This window comes from Zeus faber (assembly GCF_960531495.2).
Source record: "Zeus faber genome assembly, chromosome: 22".
In the NCBI taxonomy this organism is placed as follows: domain Eukaryota; kingdom Metazoa; phylum Chordata; class Actinopteri; order Zeiformes; family Zeidae; genus Zeus; species Zeus faber.
In genome coordinates, this window is record NC_137209.1 from 14785225 (window position 1) to 14802866 (window position 17642).

Genomic DNA, 17642 nt, shown 5'->3' on the forward strand with positions numbered 1-17642 from the left:
CATCAGCGATCGACTCCGTCATCAGCGATCGACTCCGTCATCAGCGATCGACTCCATCGATCATGATTGACGTGGACGACAAAGGTTTTGTTTTGTTTTTTTATGCGCCAGGGAAAATGAGAGAATTGAAGTGGTGTTAGTGCAGTTTACTGTGTTCTGAAACTGGAGAGGAGAGAGAGAGAGGGAGATGAAGGGAGAGAGGGGGGCGGAGGCTCTCCCCCGCTCCGCTCAGAGCTGTCCAGTAACCACTGGTGATGGGGTCTCACTTTCCCTCTACAGTCCCGTACAGAGACTTTTGGGGGCAGGTGCTTAAAAAAAAAAAAAAAAAAAGGCACATGGACCCCCAGCTCTGGTTCTAGGCATTTTGCCGATCTGGGCAAACGAAGCAGCACAGCGGAGCCGCTGTGCGCACATCACAGGTGCACCGAGGTGCGAGGTTCATGGGGTGTTCCTCAGGAATATATCTTTCCCAGACATTCCACTTCCTCGACACCCATTCATTTAAAATAATCTTAAAAAGCACGCCTGATAAGACGGGCACCCCCGCACGTACCTGCCGCACTACATGCAAATTTTGTGATAATAATTTAGCAATATATAATATAATCTCATAGAGAAAGACTTGAAAATGAAAAACGTAAAGCTAACTCAGAGAGTTAAAGCGGAGGTTTCTTTGTTTCTAAAGCAGGCCTGAAAGTGCCTGTCTTTATTATTTTAGATCTGTTTATTTTAGTTTGTCTCCTACATGTACGAAGCAACATTTTAAAATACAACTGAGTTGAGGAACCGTCCAAGTCCTAACTCCGCACTGTTCCAAAAAAACCCTGTGCGTACCCCACCGTCCGGACGCACGTCTCCCCGTTGCTTTCCGTTGCCATGGGACTTAATTGAGTAAAAACTGGATGTTTTTTGTGTAAACTTTCACTTGTAAATAATACAGCATGCACCTCTGAAATGGGGAGACCGCATTTGCCGCATTACATTACGTTCTATGCGCGCTTGAACCCCCCATTGGCGACTGGAATTTTGCACGATCGCCCAAGCCTCATACATACATGAATATAGAGATTCCTTCCTTTATAGTTCGGTGTTGCGCAGCTGGCAAAGGTCTTGCGTGGCTATAGATATAATACTTCTGCTCTATAAACCAAGACAACCGTCTCACAGGGAAGATATTCAGTCCACAGAAAAATTGCCTCAAAATATCAACAAAAAAGTAGACACGGCCGTACTTAAACTGGGATACTAACGTGGCAGCAGGTTTACTCCAGGAGACGCTGCCGGGTGAGATGGTGAGAAGTCTTTCTAGATGGAGGGATGCATCGCAAGGTAAAATGAGGGTGGGGAAACGGATCCTAGGACATTTCCCAAAAAACTAATTTGACTATTAAAAAAAAAAAAAAAACCCGGCTAAACCGCACTCCCCACCCAAACGATCGCTTGGGGATACGATGGCCAATTAGAGCATGATTATTAATGTACTGTATGTGAACATTTCTATTCATGAAGGGCTGTTAAAGCTCTGGATCGGGGCTTTTTCCGCAACTGAACACCTGACTCAGGAATTATGGACGGGGCGATTGTCAATACTACTGTATGTCCCATTTCGGCTGTAGGCGGCTTTAAGATAACTACACCCGCCCCCCACCAAAAATACAAAAAATTCCACAGGATGCCTCCTGGTCATGAACCCCCCTGAAAAACAAGTCTAGTCTCTTTCTCTTTCATGGAGACCTCTGGTAATCCCTTCATTGCAGAATTCCAACATCCCCTGAATATGCATGACATGAACCGCCGAGCGACGCCACACGGAAGACCCCAGGCATGTAAGCCCCGCTCCTTCCTCATTAAGTTCAACCTTACAGTATCCGCTCCGCGGAAAGCACAGGAAGGGACTCCGACAAAAGACTGAAAAAAGGCCCGGGGAAGGGGCGGGGGATGGGGATGAACGTTAAAACCTGGAGAAGATCATCCACTCTTAGCCCAAACCTGTATTCCTAATATTTTTCAATCATTTCATTTAATTCCCCCTTTCATTCATCCCATGTTCGCCTGCGTTGAGAAAGGAGGCGTGTGTCTCTGAGTGTGTGTGTGTGTGTGTGTGTGTTGGATGGGGGGTGCAGAGGGGTTGCAGCCGGGGAGTGTGTCGCTGGATTGCAGATGTAAGAATAAACCCTGATACACTCGGGGGAGGGGGGGAGGCCAACTCCGTAGCGACCCCGCCGGTAGCCTAGTGACGGCAGCCCGTGTTGATAACAACAACAGCTAGCAGCTTGTGTTGAGAGACCGGGGGAGACGGGGTGGGGCTGGGAGTGGAATTCAGACATGGACACACACACACACACACACACACACACACACACACACACACACACACACACACACACACACACACACACACACACACACACACACACACACACACACACACACACACACACACACACACACACACACACACACACACAGAGCTCCAAACATCTGACATCCACACACACACTGACTGCCCGCCCCCCGCCTACAGACGCATTCCCTCGCATAGGAACTTGGGACTTAGGGACACCGCAGTTCAAAATAATCCTTCTGTGGACTTGGTTGCTCCATATATTTGCCAATAAATCCCACCCGCAAGGTAGCCACGGATGACACGTGTTAGACACTGGCGTTTCCTCCATGAGCGTTCGCTGTCCGACCCCAGCGGAGGAGTTGAGGGTTGCATTCACCCGTGAGTGCAGTGGGGCAATCTTCGCTCCAACCCCCACCTGTGGTTCACGGGCTTTGGATAGCGACCGAAAGATCGAGGTCCCGGATGCAGGCGGTCGAAATGGGGTCCCCTCTGCAGAGTGGGCGCTGGGCTGGGCGCTGCGAGATGCAGCGAGGAGCTCGGCCATCCGGAGAGCGGAACCACTCCATGAAAAAGGGGGGAGTCCGTTGGGGCGGTCGGGGAATCAGATAAGGACACCTCCCCTGGGAGACGTACCAGGCACGGGAAGGAGACCACCCTAAAGACCCAAGAGCGCCGGAGGGATTATATCTCCTGGCTGGCAGGGGAACGCCTTGGAACGAGGAAGGACGTCTGGGGCCAGAACGGGGATAAGCGGCAAGGAAATGGATGGATGGGATGGACGGGCGGTGTTCCCTCATCACCGCTTGGCTTTACGCAAAGCTCTTCCTAAACCTTTCCCACATCAGACCTAAATATCACCCTATGAGACCTAAATACCACAATATACTGGACATCACAGTTTTTCTTCCGCCTTAAAAAGTCAATGACCCCTCGTAGGAAAACATGAATACCTTACGTGCAGAGTAATACAAAGTAAATCCTCTCTGTTCATTTACAATCCTTTTCTAAAAGCCGGGGTGAGGTGAGGGTGGGGTCGGGGGTCTGGGGTGGGGTTCGGCAGGCCCTCACCTTTACAGACGAAGCACTTGATGTGGAAGTGTCGGTTCTGGACGCGGAGCACCTCCCCCTTGCAGGGCTTGCCGCAGTTCTGGCAGGGGATGGGGCCTCCTTTCCCTCTTCCGCCTCCTCCTCCTCCTCCTCCTCCTCCAACCTCACCCCCACTTCCCCCCTGCTTCTGCCTCTCCAGGGGGCTGTGGACAGCCTGCTGATGGAATACTGTGTGTGTGTGTGTGTGGAGAGGGGAGAGAGAGAGAGAGACATATGATTAGATCACAGTACATACAGACATACAGTTCACAAGTGTCACCTTACATCACCGAACTAAGAATCACGGCATTTAGTGGGTGGTTCCACACGTTCCCCTTGTGGTTCTCCGGTTCTCTCCCTCTCTCTCTCTCTCTCTTTGCGACATATTTAAGATCATATCGCTATTGCGATCTGAGTCTTTTTATAACCACAATAGATTTGGGTCATCGTGATATAGTTAAGTGTTGTCTTCAAGGCTGCATTACAGCAAGCGAACGCCTTTCTTCGGAACTTCGCAGACCGTTCGCATGGATGCCGATGCCGACTTGGCCTTAAGGTCGGCATTACCAACGACTGTTTCTCAAACGGTTGTTGTGCGTGAATGTCAAATGAAAGCGCGTGCGCGCACACACACACACACACACACACACACACACACACACACACACACACACACACACACACACACACACACACACACACACACACACACACACACACACACACACACACACACACACACACACACACACCATCTTGACTGAATTGGTTTCTAACTAGAGATGAATGGTATATCAATATACTATGATGTCAATATTGTTCCATGAGCCGAGATATCGCCTGGGATTTGGGGTTATGCTAATATCGTGGTATGGATTAAATTTAAAATATTCCTACAACGAATGCCGCTCCCCTGCCTTTGTGTGGCCTCCATTAACCATGCAGATCCATATCATCCAATATTTAGATGTTATTCCTTAGTATATATCCCCCACCTTGTATGTATTTAGATGACATATTGAATAAAAGTACCCAGTTATCCTCAAAACAACATGATATAATCGACATTGAGGCATTCGGCCAACTCTGTTGTGATATTTCTGTCCATCGTATCAAAGCCCTCCAGATTTACCCGAAGAACTCGGCCAAGCGCCGTCCTGAAGCGCTGCGTTCTCTCCCCTCCCTTTCTCAGAGAAGAGGAGAATGACACTCGCCAAGGGAAATGATGTCAGCATCCGCGGTGAAAAACAAAGCAGAAGGAGAGCGCTGGCGTCACCGCCCCGGATCGCCGGGGTGACGGGATGGGGGAAAACACAAACCCGTTTTTTTTTTTTTTCTTTCTTTTTCTTTCTTCCGACGCCCCGCCCGCTCCATCCCAACTACGCCGGCGAGGGTGCTACAAAGGGGGGATTATGACCCGGTCTCTCCTGTGGTCCGACCAGTTTCACCGTGATTGTGGCCTCTGCCGTTGCCGGTAATTGCGGTGTTTGTTCCTACGCGGACATTAGCGACTGGAGTACCCACCCCCGATAAGACCCCTTCCCCCCATCTTCCCTGAAAGTTTCATATTCAAACATGGAATATGACTAGTTCGGACCGCGGTGGACGGCTTGCGACACCGTCACCGCAACTATGCAGAGCTTCGGCGTCGGCTTTCCCCGAAGACTGTTTTCACATTCCAAATATTTAAAAGGGTCCAAGGGACTGAAAGGTGACTCACCGCGGGGGGAGACGACTCGTACTTTCATTGGTTAGAAACCGTGCTCTCTTCTTTTAAGAACATTGCTACCTTGGCCAAGCCGTGGCAATTATAATGGTGGCCTTAGAGAGTCGACCTTCTGATGCAATTAAATTTGAAATACTTTGTTTATTATAAGACTGAGCTCCCATAATAAATCAATAGAGGTTTACTGCTTTAGACTTGAAGTCAATATAAATACCAATATATTAAGGCCAATTTATTTTTTTGGTTCAGTTTATTTTTTAAGGTTATTTTTATTGTTTATATTGCCGATGCAAATTGCAATGTACGTTGGGATAAATACAGTAAATCCAAATGTTAATTCTTTAATTTGTTGCATATTGACGTTTTCTTTTTCGTATTTTTATTGTTATTACTTTATTATTATTGCCAAATTTAAACGTGAGCTGCTGTGATAAGGCAATTTCAGCAATGAATAATGTATCTATCTCAATACTCAAAGGTGTATTCCTACAGAATTCCAAGCCAGAGATCAAAATATAAATAATAATAACATAAAAAAGAATAAAAATAGTTTTCAAAGCTAGGCCCAAGCCATCAACAGCAGCGTTTCTAGTGGACACACTGAATTGGGGGTCGGAACAAAGGGGAGTTGGTCAGAACTACAAGCAATACCTCTCTCTCTCTCTCTCTCTCTCTCTCTCATACAAAGGAGGAAGTCTGGGCTCCAAAGGGAGCAGTCCTTATAGTGAACAGCTGTCTCAAACCTGGTGAAGACATCAACAGACCCCTGCCTACCTAGTTATCTCTGAAGATGTTTATACTCATACTATTCATTACTGACCTGTGATTTTCCTGTGTTTTGTCTCTATTTTTGTTGTTTTTTGGTTCCTTCGTAATCAAGTTTCTGCTGCTGTGACATGACTTACTGAAAATAAAGGAACCTTATAAAAAAACAGTCTGCAGTGGAGGAGCACTCTCGCTCTCCCTCTCCCTCTCCAGTGTTTTCTGAGGTGAACTGAACAGCCACCAGCCATCAGTTCACCTCACCTGTTCAGTTCACCTGCCCTACTTTGTTTCCCTACTTTCCTACTCTCCCTCTCCCTCCCTCTCCTTTCTCTCATCGCGTTATCACTTGTGCATTCATTTTGGTCTCTTTGTAATTAGCCCTCACTCTGTGCTGAATTAGATGAAAGCATATTAGAAACTTTACTTCAAGCGTTCTGCTTCATTTTTTTGAAATATATGTCTGTGTGTGTGTGTGTGTGTGTGTGTGTGTGTGTGTGTGTGTGTGTGTGTGTGTGTGTGTATTAGTTGTTGGCGGACATCATGCTACTTACTACTAGGCATGATCACTCCAACAGGAATAATACATTCCTTGGCATGCCTAAGAACAACCTCTCATACACTACGAGTAATAAAAGCTGCTTCCACTTTTATGGAGCAGGAAATTGTGTGTGTGTGTGTGTGTGTGTGTGTGTGTGTGTGTGTATATGTGCATATGTGCGTGTGTGTGTGTGTGCGTGCGTGCGTATGTGTTGTCTTAACCCTAACCGTCTATTGACATCTGCTTTTCATAGGTTTGTTTTTTGTTTTACACCACAATCGTGTCCAATTTGACGGCGCCGACCAGCTTGTATTTTTAATGGATGTTTTGAGTCTACGTTTCGAAAGAGAAGTAAAAACGTCAGATGAGATCCGGGATGGCGATCCGCATCCACACCCCCCCCGAACAAAAGGACGCCGAGCGCCAAAACCAAACGGAGACATGTGACTGGGGACCAGCCGAAAAGATCCGTGCCTGTCGGGGGGGAGGACGTGACCGAAGCGTCAGCCGCCCGTCGTGGGCGCGCAGGGGGCCAGGCCGGGGCGATAAAGACGGGAATTCAGGAGGAGAACGTCTCGCGACCTCGTGAAGCCCAACGGGGCCGGAGCGATGGCGGCCGCATGACGGGGAGGGGAGAGCGGAGGTAAAAAGATAAGAGAGAGAGAGAGAGAAAGAGAGAGAGGGAGAGAGGGAGGGAGAGGGAGATAGAGAGAGAGAGAGATAGAGAGGGAGATAGAGAGAGAGGGAGAGAGAGGGAGATAGAGAGAGGGAGAGAGATAGAGAGAGGGAGATAGAGAGAGGGAGAGGAAGAGAGAGAGAGAGAGAGGGAGAGGAAGAGAGAGAGAGAGAGAGAGAGATAGAGAGAAAGAGAGGACGGGAGATTCAGGAGGAGAACGTCTCGCAGCCTCGTAAAGCCCAACGGGGCCGGAGCGATGGCGACCGCATGACACGGAGGGGAGAGCGGAGGTAAAAAGATGAGAGAGAGAGAGAGAGAGATAAAAAGAGATAGAAGGCGAGAAAAATCAGACGCAAGAGGGAATAAGAGCAAAAAAAAAAAGGAGAGGAGAGAGAGTGAGAGAGAGGGAGAGGGAGTGACAGAGGGGGAGAGACATAGGGGGAGAGGGAGAGGGAGAGAGAGAGAGAGAGAGAGAGAGCGCGTGGCTGGGAGGTAGATGGAATGGATCGCTGGTGAAAGGGCGTTTACAAGCCAGACCAGCATGCATCGCTGCCGACTCGCACCTGCTGGCGGGATCCTATGTCCCTGCTTCCTGTTTGATCAACAAATAGCCGAACCGGGCGGGGCTACAGACACATACTTGGCAACCTCGGGACCTCACGGATAGGGAGGTGTTGACTTTGGTTCCCGCACGGTGTTGACTTTTTCAAGTATGAAAATCACAAAATAACAAGCCGGCGGCGAATGCTTTTCCACGTTAAACAGGTCGAGCTGATTTCCCACATAGACATCGGCTACGGCAACATGGCCCCCTCACGATGCATAAAATGACCATTTCGAGGGGGTGAAAAGGGGGCGGGGCCGAGTTCGGCGGATCAACAGAACAGCCCTCGCCCCAACCGAAACTAGATAAAATAGAGCGCGATCCAGTTCATTGCCATTGGCATCAAACGCAACGCGATTCTATTGCCTTGATCGAATCGCCGTGAAGAAGGAAGGGAGAATTTTTGCCCCGGGAGAACACCAGTTGTCTGCACCATCACTCAGCCTTTATGTTGTCTGATCTCCGGCGGACAGCCGCGGCTAATGTCCTTTTCCTAAAAGGTCAAGCTGAACGGGCAACAAGCCAAGTCACCACATCTGGCACCTGGCATCCCGTGGTAGGCTTCAAAAACATATTCATTCGTACACTCTTCTCTCATCTCCCTATTAAAACACAAATGCACATACGCGCGGGCCTACTCTATACGTAGGCTGTACGCTGGCAGCGCGCTGGTATATAAGGGCATCCGTGTCACAAATGCCCTTTCGGAAGCCGTTCTCTCCAGCAACCCTCCCCTAAAAATAGAGCTCCCGCAACTCAGATGCACAGAGGCCCCCTACGACATTCCGGCCGTGAACCATATGCAACGCTGCGCCGAGAGCGGGCGAGGGGGAGCGGGGACGCTCGGGTTACGGCCTCCGGGGCACCTATTGGCGGGCGAAACCGTCGACCTTGTGGGGGCTGATTTCAAGGCGGCGCGTGTGGTCTTTACAAAGAAGAGTCCTTGGAACGTACGCATGGGTTAAGAGAGAGTTGAGCTCCCAACATTCCCCGCTGGACCCCTATCAGTCTTGTTGGATTGAATTGAGGGGACGATCAGCAGGCACCGGGGAGTTATATAGCCATGCTGCTCCATCCTGATTGGCTGAAGCGAACGTATGGATAAATGATCAGCAGTCCACGTATGGGGCTGGATGTATATTAGGGCCAATCCCAACCCCCACCCCTCGGCCCTACCCCCTGTTTTGGAGTGCCCTCGACTGGGTCGTGGCCCTCCAGATTGGAGTTACAAGGGGCAGTGGTTGAAATCTTTACCTAGGAAATGGGACACACCGCTTGTTCCGTCACCGGTAGCCACCGACAGCACATGCCTCACACGCCAGGGACGAGGCTCTAGGCATTCCATCCTGGACAGAAGTTTACACGACGCCGGCGCCCGATGTGGTGTTACCAGTGGCGCGGCCTGTAATTATCGTGCTCCGTATTTTCCAGGCTTCATACGCGGGACGTGGAAATAACTGTCCTGTCGCTTACAAATTGTTGTTTACACAAAGTTCAATCGTGAATAGCGATTTTTCTTATGATTCGATTACTTTATTCCTTTGAATCTACATTCAACTTAGATATTCCAACGGATTTAACATTTTTTGCATGATTTTTTCCGAAGATTATTTCCCCTGCACCGGTAACCATGTTCCGTTGCCACAACTTAAGGTTGCAGAGCATTCTGGGAATTTTCTTCTATCGCTGCGTTTGGAGTCTGCATGTGAAAAGGTTCCGCTTCGAGGGCCATTTGCAGGGCTAGATAACCACGACCCCTCGACCCCCAACGGAACGGCGACAACCTACCCTACGCCAGAGTGTGCAAAACAGAGGGGTAGGGCACAGTGGTAGGGCCCAGTGGTAGGGCCCAGTGGTAGGGCCCAGTGGTAGGGCCCAGTGGTAGGGCGTGGTGGTAGGGCCCGGTGGGGGAATTGGGATTGGCCCTTGGTCTTACATGTACATGAAGATACAGTCATTTCATTTTATACAAAACTTGGGACCCTCTTGCATTGTACATTTGGACACTGCTTAGACAAACAGATGGAAGGAAGAGGAACAGAGCGGGGGGGGGGGGGGGGGGGGGATACACCACCAAAGCAGAGGAATTACAGCTCCCACTAATCCAAAAAATGGTTTTGTTAAAAAATGCGATACTTTTTTCAACTGGCACTTGTTTTTAAAAACATTCACTGTATTTGCGTTATGCATGTGCTCCTCTACATGCCGTATCGGTTGTTGTTGGCGGGTTCAGAATTCTTGTACGAATAATTTGAAAAACTCACGGATCGGAAGATGGCGAACCTTCGAGAAAAGTAAGCGTGAAGACGACGGTGAACGCGGCCAAAAACGTTGCAGTTTCAAATGGAATTCTGGGACAACTCAGGCTGAGTTGGAAAAAAAAGATGGTAAAAATCATATATTTATCATCTACCACAACATATATTTACTGTAAAATTAGAGGAACATTCACCGGTGCTGTCACGCCTGCAACCCGGCCCGAGCAGCGCCAGACCTTTCACCCGAAGGCAGGGCGGGGCTGGGGGCCGGGGGCAGGGTTAAGGTTGGAGGGGTCACCCGCTATAGCTCCATCCTCTGATCTCACCACGAACTGACACCGTGCGGCCTCAGATCAGGTCACTCAGATCGGTGCCCTTTGCAAACGAGAAAGGGCGCCGTTATATACAGTGTCAGCGAGAGAAACGAAAACACAAGACGTGAGCCGCGGAGCAGGGGTGGACTTAGCGATTCCAAGGCCCCCGGCAAAACCTCAAATAGGTTTTGCCGGGGCCCCCCTTCTCCACCTCGCTCGGGGGCGTAGGTTACCTTTTAACGTGGGGGCCGGGGGCACTGACACATTAAGAGGGTGGTCTGGAGGTCCTCCCCGGGGAAATTTTAAGCATCAAACGCTTCAGTCCCTGCATTTTGCTGAATTTGTATGCACCAAGTTCTGCCTTTTCTGCATCAATTTATTGTGCAATGTCTTCACTTACTTAAAGAAAACCCGAAACTATGTTTATGGGGTTCAGTTCAGGGATTAGTGCTCTAAATATTGAGTGGGACGTATCCCCTGCGTTCCCCCCGAAATCTACGCCTATGACCTCGCTTAATGCAATCTTGGCTCGTAAACAATAGCTATTTCGAGGTAGCCTGGATCTTTCCGGTGAACAAAGCTAAATGTTGGGAATATAACATTTAATCATTTTGATAGGATTTTCTTCATTAAATGCTTTGCTTTCATTGTAATTGTGTAATTTGTTTGAGACGATGTTAACTGAGTCCGGTCACATTAAATCATCATAAGTGACGGGGGTTTTTTTGCAGTGGGATAAATAAATAAAATATTTTAAACAATTTCATAGTTGAAAGAAATGCTTGGGATGGCTCACTGAAAAGAGACAAACTTTTCAACACCACTGAGTAGACACTCGTGACTGGAGACACAGGTGTCTCTTCTCCGCCCACTGCGTCCGTGTCCGCTCTGCACGTCCTTCTCTAATTGTACTTTTTTTCCCCCTAATTCTACTCATCGGGTGTGAGCGACGCGCGGCGCTGATCGCTGGAGCGAGTGAAAATGGGGACGACATATTCTATGAAAAATAAAAATCCACACTCATTTACGAAGCCCCCTTGGGCGCGAGGCCCCAGACAATTGCCTAACTACGCCCTATGGAATGACCGCCCACGCCTAGGAGGGCCTAGAAATGTTCCCCGCTCGAGGGAAAGCAATATTGATTGTACTGCATTACAAAAAGTATTCAAATAAGAAGTAGACATAACGCTTTTCACTCAGCGGTTAAAACCAGGGGTTGTCAACGGGCAACATTTGCCAGAGCCCTTCAGGCCAGTAACTAACAGGTTATTATCACTGTATGTGTTTTTTCGATGACGGTTAAAAGGATTGTAAACTAAGAACTTACAAGAACGACATTTGGGCTTAATTTGGGCACGTGGATTCCACTGGCGCACCAGCAGAATCTAGAGTCTAGAACCTTTATCAAACTGGAGACCTTCAGATGGACGTTTCAAAAGGGTTCTTTCATATCGTTATGAGAGAACCCCGGCGTTAACCGAAAAATGCTGCGGTACTACCTCCAAGCGTCCAAACAAAACAACGTGATATAAAACTGTGCATGTTACCACTAAGATTCTGTGAACACGTATGATCCCGCTGTGGAAAAAACAAAAAACAAAAAAACAAAAAACTGGCTCACAGAGGACAAAACACGACTGGGGAGACACATTCCCACGTGTTTCTGCGACCAGCGTCCCGCGGAATGTCTTTTGTTACTCAATTATTATTTTTTTTGTTCCACCCCCGAGTCAAACTGGTATTGGATGCGACGATCTGAGCGGCGCCATCCCATCCTGCTCCCGTTTGCCCTCATTCCACCAGTCGGCAAAGAGTCGAGTTTGTCAACGACGCCGCACGTATAAAAAAAAAAAAAAAAAGGCTTATTGGAGTGCACTCAGCCTGCTACTTCACTCTGAGCGCACACACACACACACACACACACGCACACACGTTGCCCGCCTAACGCTGTAACGGCTGTTTACGCCGACGGAGATAGCGATCCATCAAGGGCCCGTTGGGTTTTTTTATTTATTATTATTATTATTAGATAAGCGAAGAGGGATAAATTAGGCGCATGGGACACAAAAGGGGAAAGGCGAGGTGAGAGGTGAGAGGAGATGGTAGGAGAGAAGGAGAGAAGAGAGGAGAGGAAAGAGAGAAAGGAAGAGAAGATAGGAGAGAAGAGAAGGTTAGGGAGGGGCGATGGATATGAGAGAAGAGAGGAGGAGAGAGGAGAGGAGAGAGGAGGTAGGAGAGAAGGAGAGATGAGAGTTAAGGAGGAGAGGAGAGAGGGAGAGGGGAAGAGAGGAGGAGAGAGGAGAGAAGGGAGGAGAGGAAAGAGAAGATAGGAGAGAAGGAGGGATGAGAGTTAAGCAGGGGAGGAGGGAAGGAGAGAAAGGAAGAGAAGATAGGAGAGGAGAAGAGAAAGTTAAGGAGGAGAGATGGATATGAGAGAAGAGGAGGAGGAGAGAGGAGAGGAGAGGAGAGAAGGAGATTATAGGGTTGAGGAGGAGGGGAGAAAGGGACAGGAGACGAGAGGAAGAGAGAAGGAGGAGGAGAGAGGAGAGGAAAGAAGAAAGGACACGAGAGAGGGAGAGAAGAGAAGGGAGCGGCAGGGGAGATGGAGAGAAGGGAGGAGCCAAGCGGAGGAGAAGGCGGAGGAGGAGAGAGAAGAGAGAAGACGGGAGGAGAGGAGGGAGGAGGAGGAGGACAGAGGCGAGAAGACAAGAGAGGGGTGGAAAAAGAGAGGAGGGGAGAAAAGGAGAGGGGGGAGAGAGGAGAGCCGGCCTCCAGCAGAGCTCTGGATCACGTGGCGCCGTGATGCAGCAGAAAAATGCCTCGGCTCAGCACCACCGTGGAAGGCGCGGCAGCCCTGTGTTGACACGGCCGGGGAGCGCGCACGTGTGCGCACGATGAGTTCTGTGATTGCAGAGCGCTTCCTGATCCGGCGCGCGGCGCCGGTGTTGTGCCGGGCGTTTTTCCCTAATCCGCAGTGACTCATGTTTGAAAAAGCCTCTCCAGTCAGCTCTTTTGAGCTGGGACTCGGGCACAAACGCCGGCGTGTGCATATCGGGTTTAACAGCGATAGGCAGAGACTGCACCCATCCAGGGGATTTGCCGTACGGTTTTGCAATAATGATGCTGGAATATTTCCACCTCCCCCCACACCCAAAATGACATTTCCAGCTGAGAGGAACTAATGGGTGACGGAGGCAAGCATCGTCTTTCACAGCCTTCAAGGTTGCCTAGATTTCGTGTTACAAATTTTTGGCCTGGCATTACAGCCGGATGGGCCAATTCATACCTAGATAATCCACCTCAAATGATAATTATGTTTGTTAAGTGACTAACCACACCCTGTATCCCATAATGACAAAAAGGGACATGTGTGAAGGCTAACAATAGCCACACGCAAGGCTATGCCAACTTCTTTGAGAACTTGAGCCTGTTCCTCACCTGTGATGACAGACTGCTGGTCAACCGTAGTGTTTAGGGCCATAACTGGGACTAACTGGGACTGCTGTGACAACAGTAGTCGGTTGTCACAGTAGTCCCATTTACACACCCATAAAATACCCATGTAGTGCCATTACACACCCATGTCACACTGTTCCTACTGGTGTGCGTAAATGTATGTATGTATGTATGTGTATATATATGGCACCAATATATGACCAGTTGCAAGCACGTGGAACCAGGTGCACCATACCATTAAACCTTAAAACACAAATAAAAACATGATCTCACTGAGCACGCCCCTCCCCGCTCCTCGCAAAGCAAAGTGACGACTTTACCTTATTTTAGAAACCGTGACACAACTAGACCTGTAAACACTGAGCCATAAACGCTGTGTTGACTTTAACAAGGCTGGGGATGAGAGAAAAGGTGCTATATAGGCTGTTTATGGGGGGGGGGGGTAACTACTGTGGCTTCTATTTGGAGGTGGGTTAGGATATTCAAAAGGAGGGTGGGGCATTTGGTTGCACACTCTGAGGGTGCACACACACACACACACACACACACACACACCTATAAACATCTAAGTATCCACTACTGCTCTGCTATTTTTTCCCCTCATGGCAGCCACCCTGGCGTCCTGTCCTTGGTAGGGTGCCCAAATGACTGGGGGACCCAGAACAACAGCCCTGTTCCCAGGGATGTTGCAGGCGCACAGAATAACGCGACTGAGGCCACATTAGTATTCTGGCTACAAACGGCTGCTGCTGCTGCGCTTTGTTATTTGTCTGTTCGGTTATAGTCATCCAGTTAAGAAGATGGAAATAGATAAGGTGTTGGCTTTACACTGCAGTTGTGTAATAGGGGGCTGAGTGTGCCTGCAAACCTATATGTGTCACTTAAGGTGGTCATTCAAGAATGAAAAACTAAAACCTAAACAACTAAAACAACTGAACTTCATGCTTAATAAATCCTTAACCAAGTAAACACTCCACACATTTGTTTTTGTTTGGCTTTTTTTTTTTTTACCTTTTTCCTCTGGCATTTTCGCGCCGTCTCTTAAGTCTTCCCTCGGGGGTCGATATATCCTCCAAATCTGTCCGCCTTGTTCCGCCTCGTTTGGGCAGCGTGAGTGAGTGCTGCCGCGGGAGCGCGTGGTCAGGTCGCTATCCACGGAATGAGCGGCAGGTCATATGATCCCAGAAGGTCCTTCTCACTCACTCTCTATCCCTCCCTCCCTCCCTCCCTCCCTCCCTCTCTCTCTCGCTTTCTCTGCATCTGTTTGTCCCTCTGTTTCTCCAACTCTCTCTCTCGCTCTCTCAGCCTCTAAATTATGCTTCAGCTATAGCAGCTATCCTCTTTTCTGTTCTTTTAATAGAAGCGTCCAGAACACATAAAGATGACACCGCATCTCGGAAAATCTCTCGCCTCATTCCCCAATTTGGGCTATTTTTATTCTTTTCTTTTTTTTTTTTCCTCCCCAATCAACAGCATCAATTAACTTCAATTTCTCTTCAACCTGACATTGACACAAGGAGCTTCTGAGTTTACCAGAAGAGAGCACGTTGCTCGGCTTTCCTTGCTTCAAAAACCGTGTCAATTTTTAATGGGTGTGTGGTCAAAACCAGCAAGGAGCCATTTAAAAGCCCATTCGGACCGCGCCGAAATTTAACCGAAGATTCCGGGTCCGGCCAATAAACAGAGGGGGGTGTGGGAGGTGTTTCTTGTGCAAAATCTTTGGCAACTTGGCATTTTTGTGACGTTTTGGGAACACACCTCCCCGGGATAGCCAGAGGTGATCGGAAGTCGGAAATCGTGAATATCAAGACGAAGATATATCAGTATATCACATAATGCAAAACCACCCTTGAGCCAAGTACCTTGCATACCTGAAATTCTCTTCCTCCGACAACAAACTAATGGAGGCTGAGCGCCTAACGGCAGTTTGTGTGGCCGCGACCGTGGAACCGGCTCAAACTACACGGCACTTCTCTGTTTGGGAGGTCTTTGAAAGACTCGAGGGAGGGGGAGAGCCCTTCAGTCATTGAATAACGACGCGACAGGCTGAGCCGAGACGGATGTGACGGACGGCTGAGGGACGTGCCCCCGGATAGCGGATGCATTCGCTTAAACACGTCTGCCGTTCACAAAGCTCAAGCTGTCATTGAGAGACGGTAACAAATCATCCCTGGACTATCACAACGCCTTTACCTCCGCCTGACTGTGATTTGATTTGTCCAGCCTGGACTGCGACACCGCACCGTAGCCCACTGGGAAATAGAATGCAGCCGGCGCTCAATTTGTTTTGTCAGCGAACAGCTCTAAGCTTGACAATGTTATTCGGTAGGTGGGGTAGGTGGAGCACGCGGGCGTTTGTTTTCAAGGTCGGAATGGCGAGGGGAGCACATTTTTCAAAATGTTCATCTCCGGCGCTATAGAGTGGCGCCGAGCTGTCCTATCCACATCACAGGAGTCGAGCTGTGCAGGCTGCAGGACAGAAAACAGCTCAAATCACTCCCTCGCCGAGCCAGTGTGAGACGTCTCCTCAAAGACAAAAGGTCGATCGCGAAACAGCGTGAGTGTGGCGCAGGGAGAGCGAGAGATTAAAGAACGCGTTACATCATCATCCGCCCTCCGAACTCGCTCCACAGCGGGTTATGCATACTCACACGATCGCATTCTGCCTTTGTGGCCGTCTTTATCTTATCTTAAAAGAGCCCACAGGCCAACCCTGACTCTTTATCTGAAGTTACCTTCCCTGGGACAGTTTATTGAAGGGATGGTCCTTATGGACTGTAATCATTAGCGAGGTGGTGGGCGATCTGTTGAAACTGACCTGTCCTTACTTGCAGCAGTTAGGGAGTGGAAGCCCCAATGGAGTGACCTGCTTGAGTGGGTGTTTGTTCAACCTGTTGGATATTATACTCGGATACTGCCGCTGAAAATTTATTTCGATATCTCGACCTAGAGTACGGCTTTACTACGGCCAAAGCAGCTGCTACGGACAGTTCCTGGGAATGACCGCTCGAGACTGCGAGAGTGCTAGACCGACGGAGTAGCAGCCACCTCCTCTCGGACGGACCTGAAGCCACTTTCCTCTTTAAAACCTTGCCAGGGCGAATCCCTGTTTGTGGGATATGCAGTTTGAATAACCTTCCTGTTCTTCTCCCCCTCGGAGAACAGTCAGAATGGGAACGGCAGTGAAAAGCCGGTAATGAAAGTGTGACCTGCACAACCAGTCTCTTGACCAGTACTTTGTAAATAGAAGGCTAGAAAAGGTGTAATAAAAAAAAAAAAAGGATATAGGATATAGCATATAGGAAATAATGTCTGCCATGACTTCAAACCGTAGGAAAACTGTAGCTATCAGGACTGGAACTTAAGATGAATGCAACCTGCCCAGTTATTGGTCTTTGAACAGGAGCGGGGTCGCCTGAGGCTGGCGATACAAGGACTTTGTGTAAAACAATGGCCACCCCACAGCAACCTAGCCCGGCACACTCATTAGGCCCTGAGCCAGCCATTCAAAGCGCGTAACATGAGGGAACTAAGAAAGCCCTGCTGAGGACATTCCCACAGAGGCCGGACAAGTCAGCCATTTCCGTACTTGCGCCGTAGACGGGGGAAGGAAGGACGGGTGAGGCGGCGGGTACAACAAGAAGGTTCCTTCAAAAATACAAAATGGATGTGCTATCGCAAATGGGGCGATCTGGGAAGAATTCCTCACGAGTTCATGCGTCTGCGTAAGATCAACGTTGAAAATCATCCAGTGTCATTCTGGAACAAGCCGAGCGGCATCCGGCAGTAAGGACCACGACACATGGAGCACTGGAACAGGAACAGCATACCGGCATTTTCCAGCCAACCGTCTGGTCATGGCATTTAATGAA

The 17642-nt window shown here is 49.1% G+C and overlaps 1 protein-coding gene across 1 annotated transcript in view; it reads right to left on the reverse strand.

Annotated features, from left to right (window-relative positions):
* The window catches only part of ablim2 (actin binding LIM protein family, member 2), a 62902-nt gene extending 47939 nt beyond the window's left edge, over positions 1-14963 (reverse strand). Inside the window, exons 1-2 of the mRNA XM_080023279.1 lie at positions 14782-14963; positions 3416-3622 (exon numbers count right to left, since the gene is read on the reverse strand). Coding sequence (XP_079879405.1) covers positions 3416-3622; positions 14782-14797 — 223 coding nt within the window. The 5' untranslated portion in view covers positions 14798-14963. The remainder of the gene's footprint in view (positions 1-3415; positions 3623-14781) is intronic.
* Positions 14964-17642: the final 2679 nt, after the last annotated feature.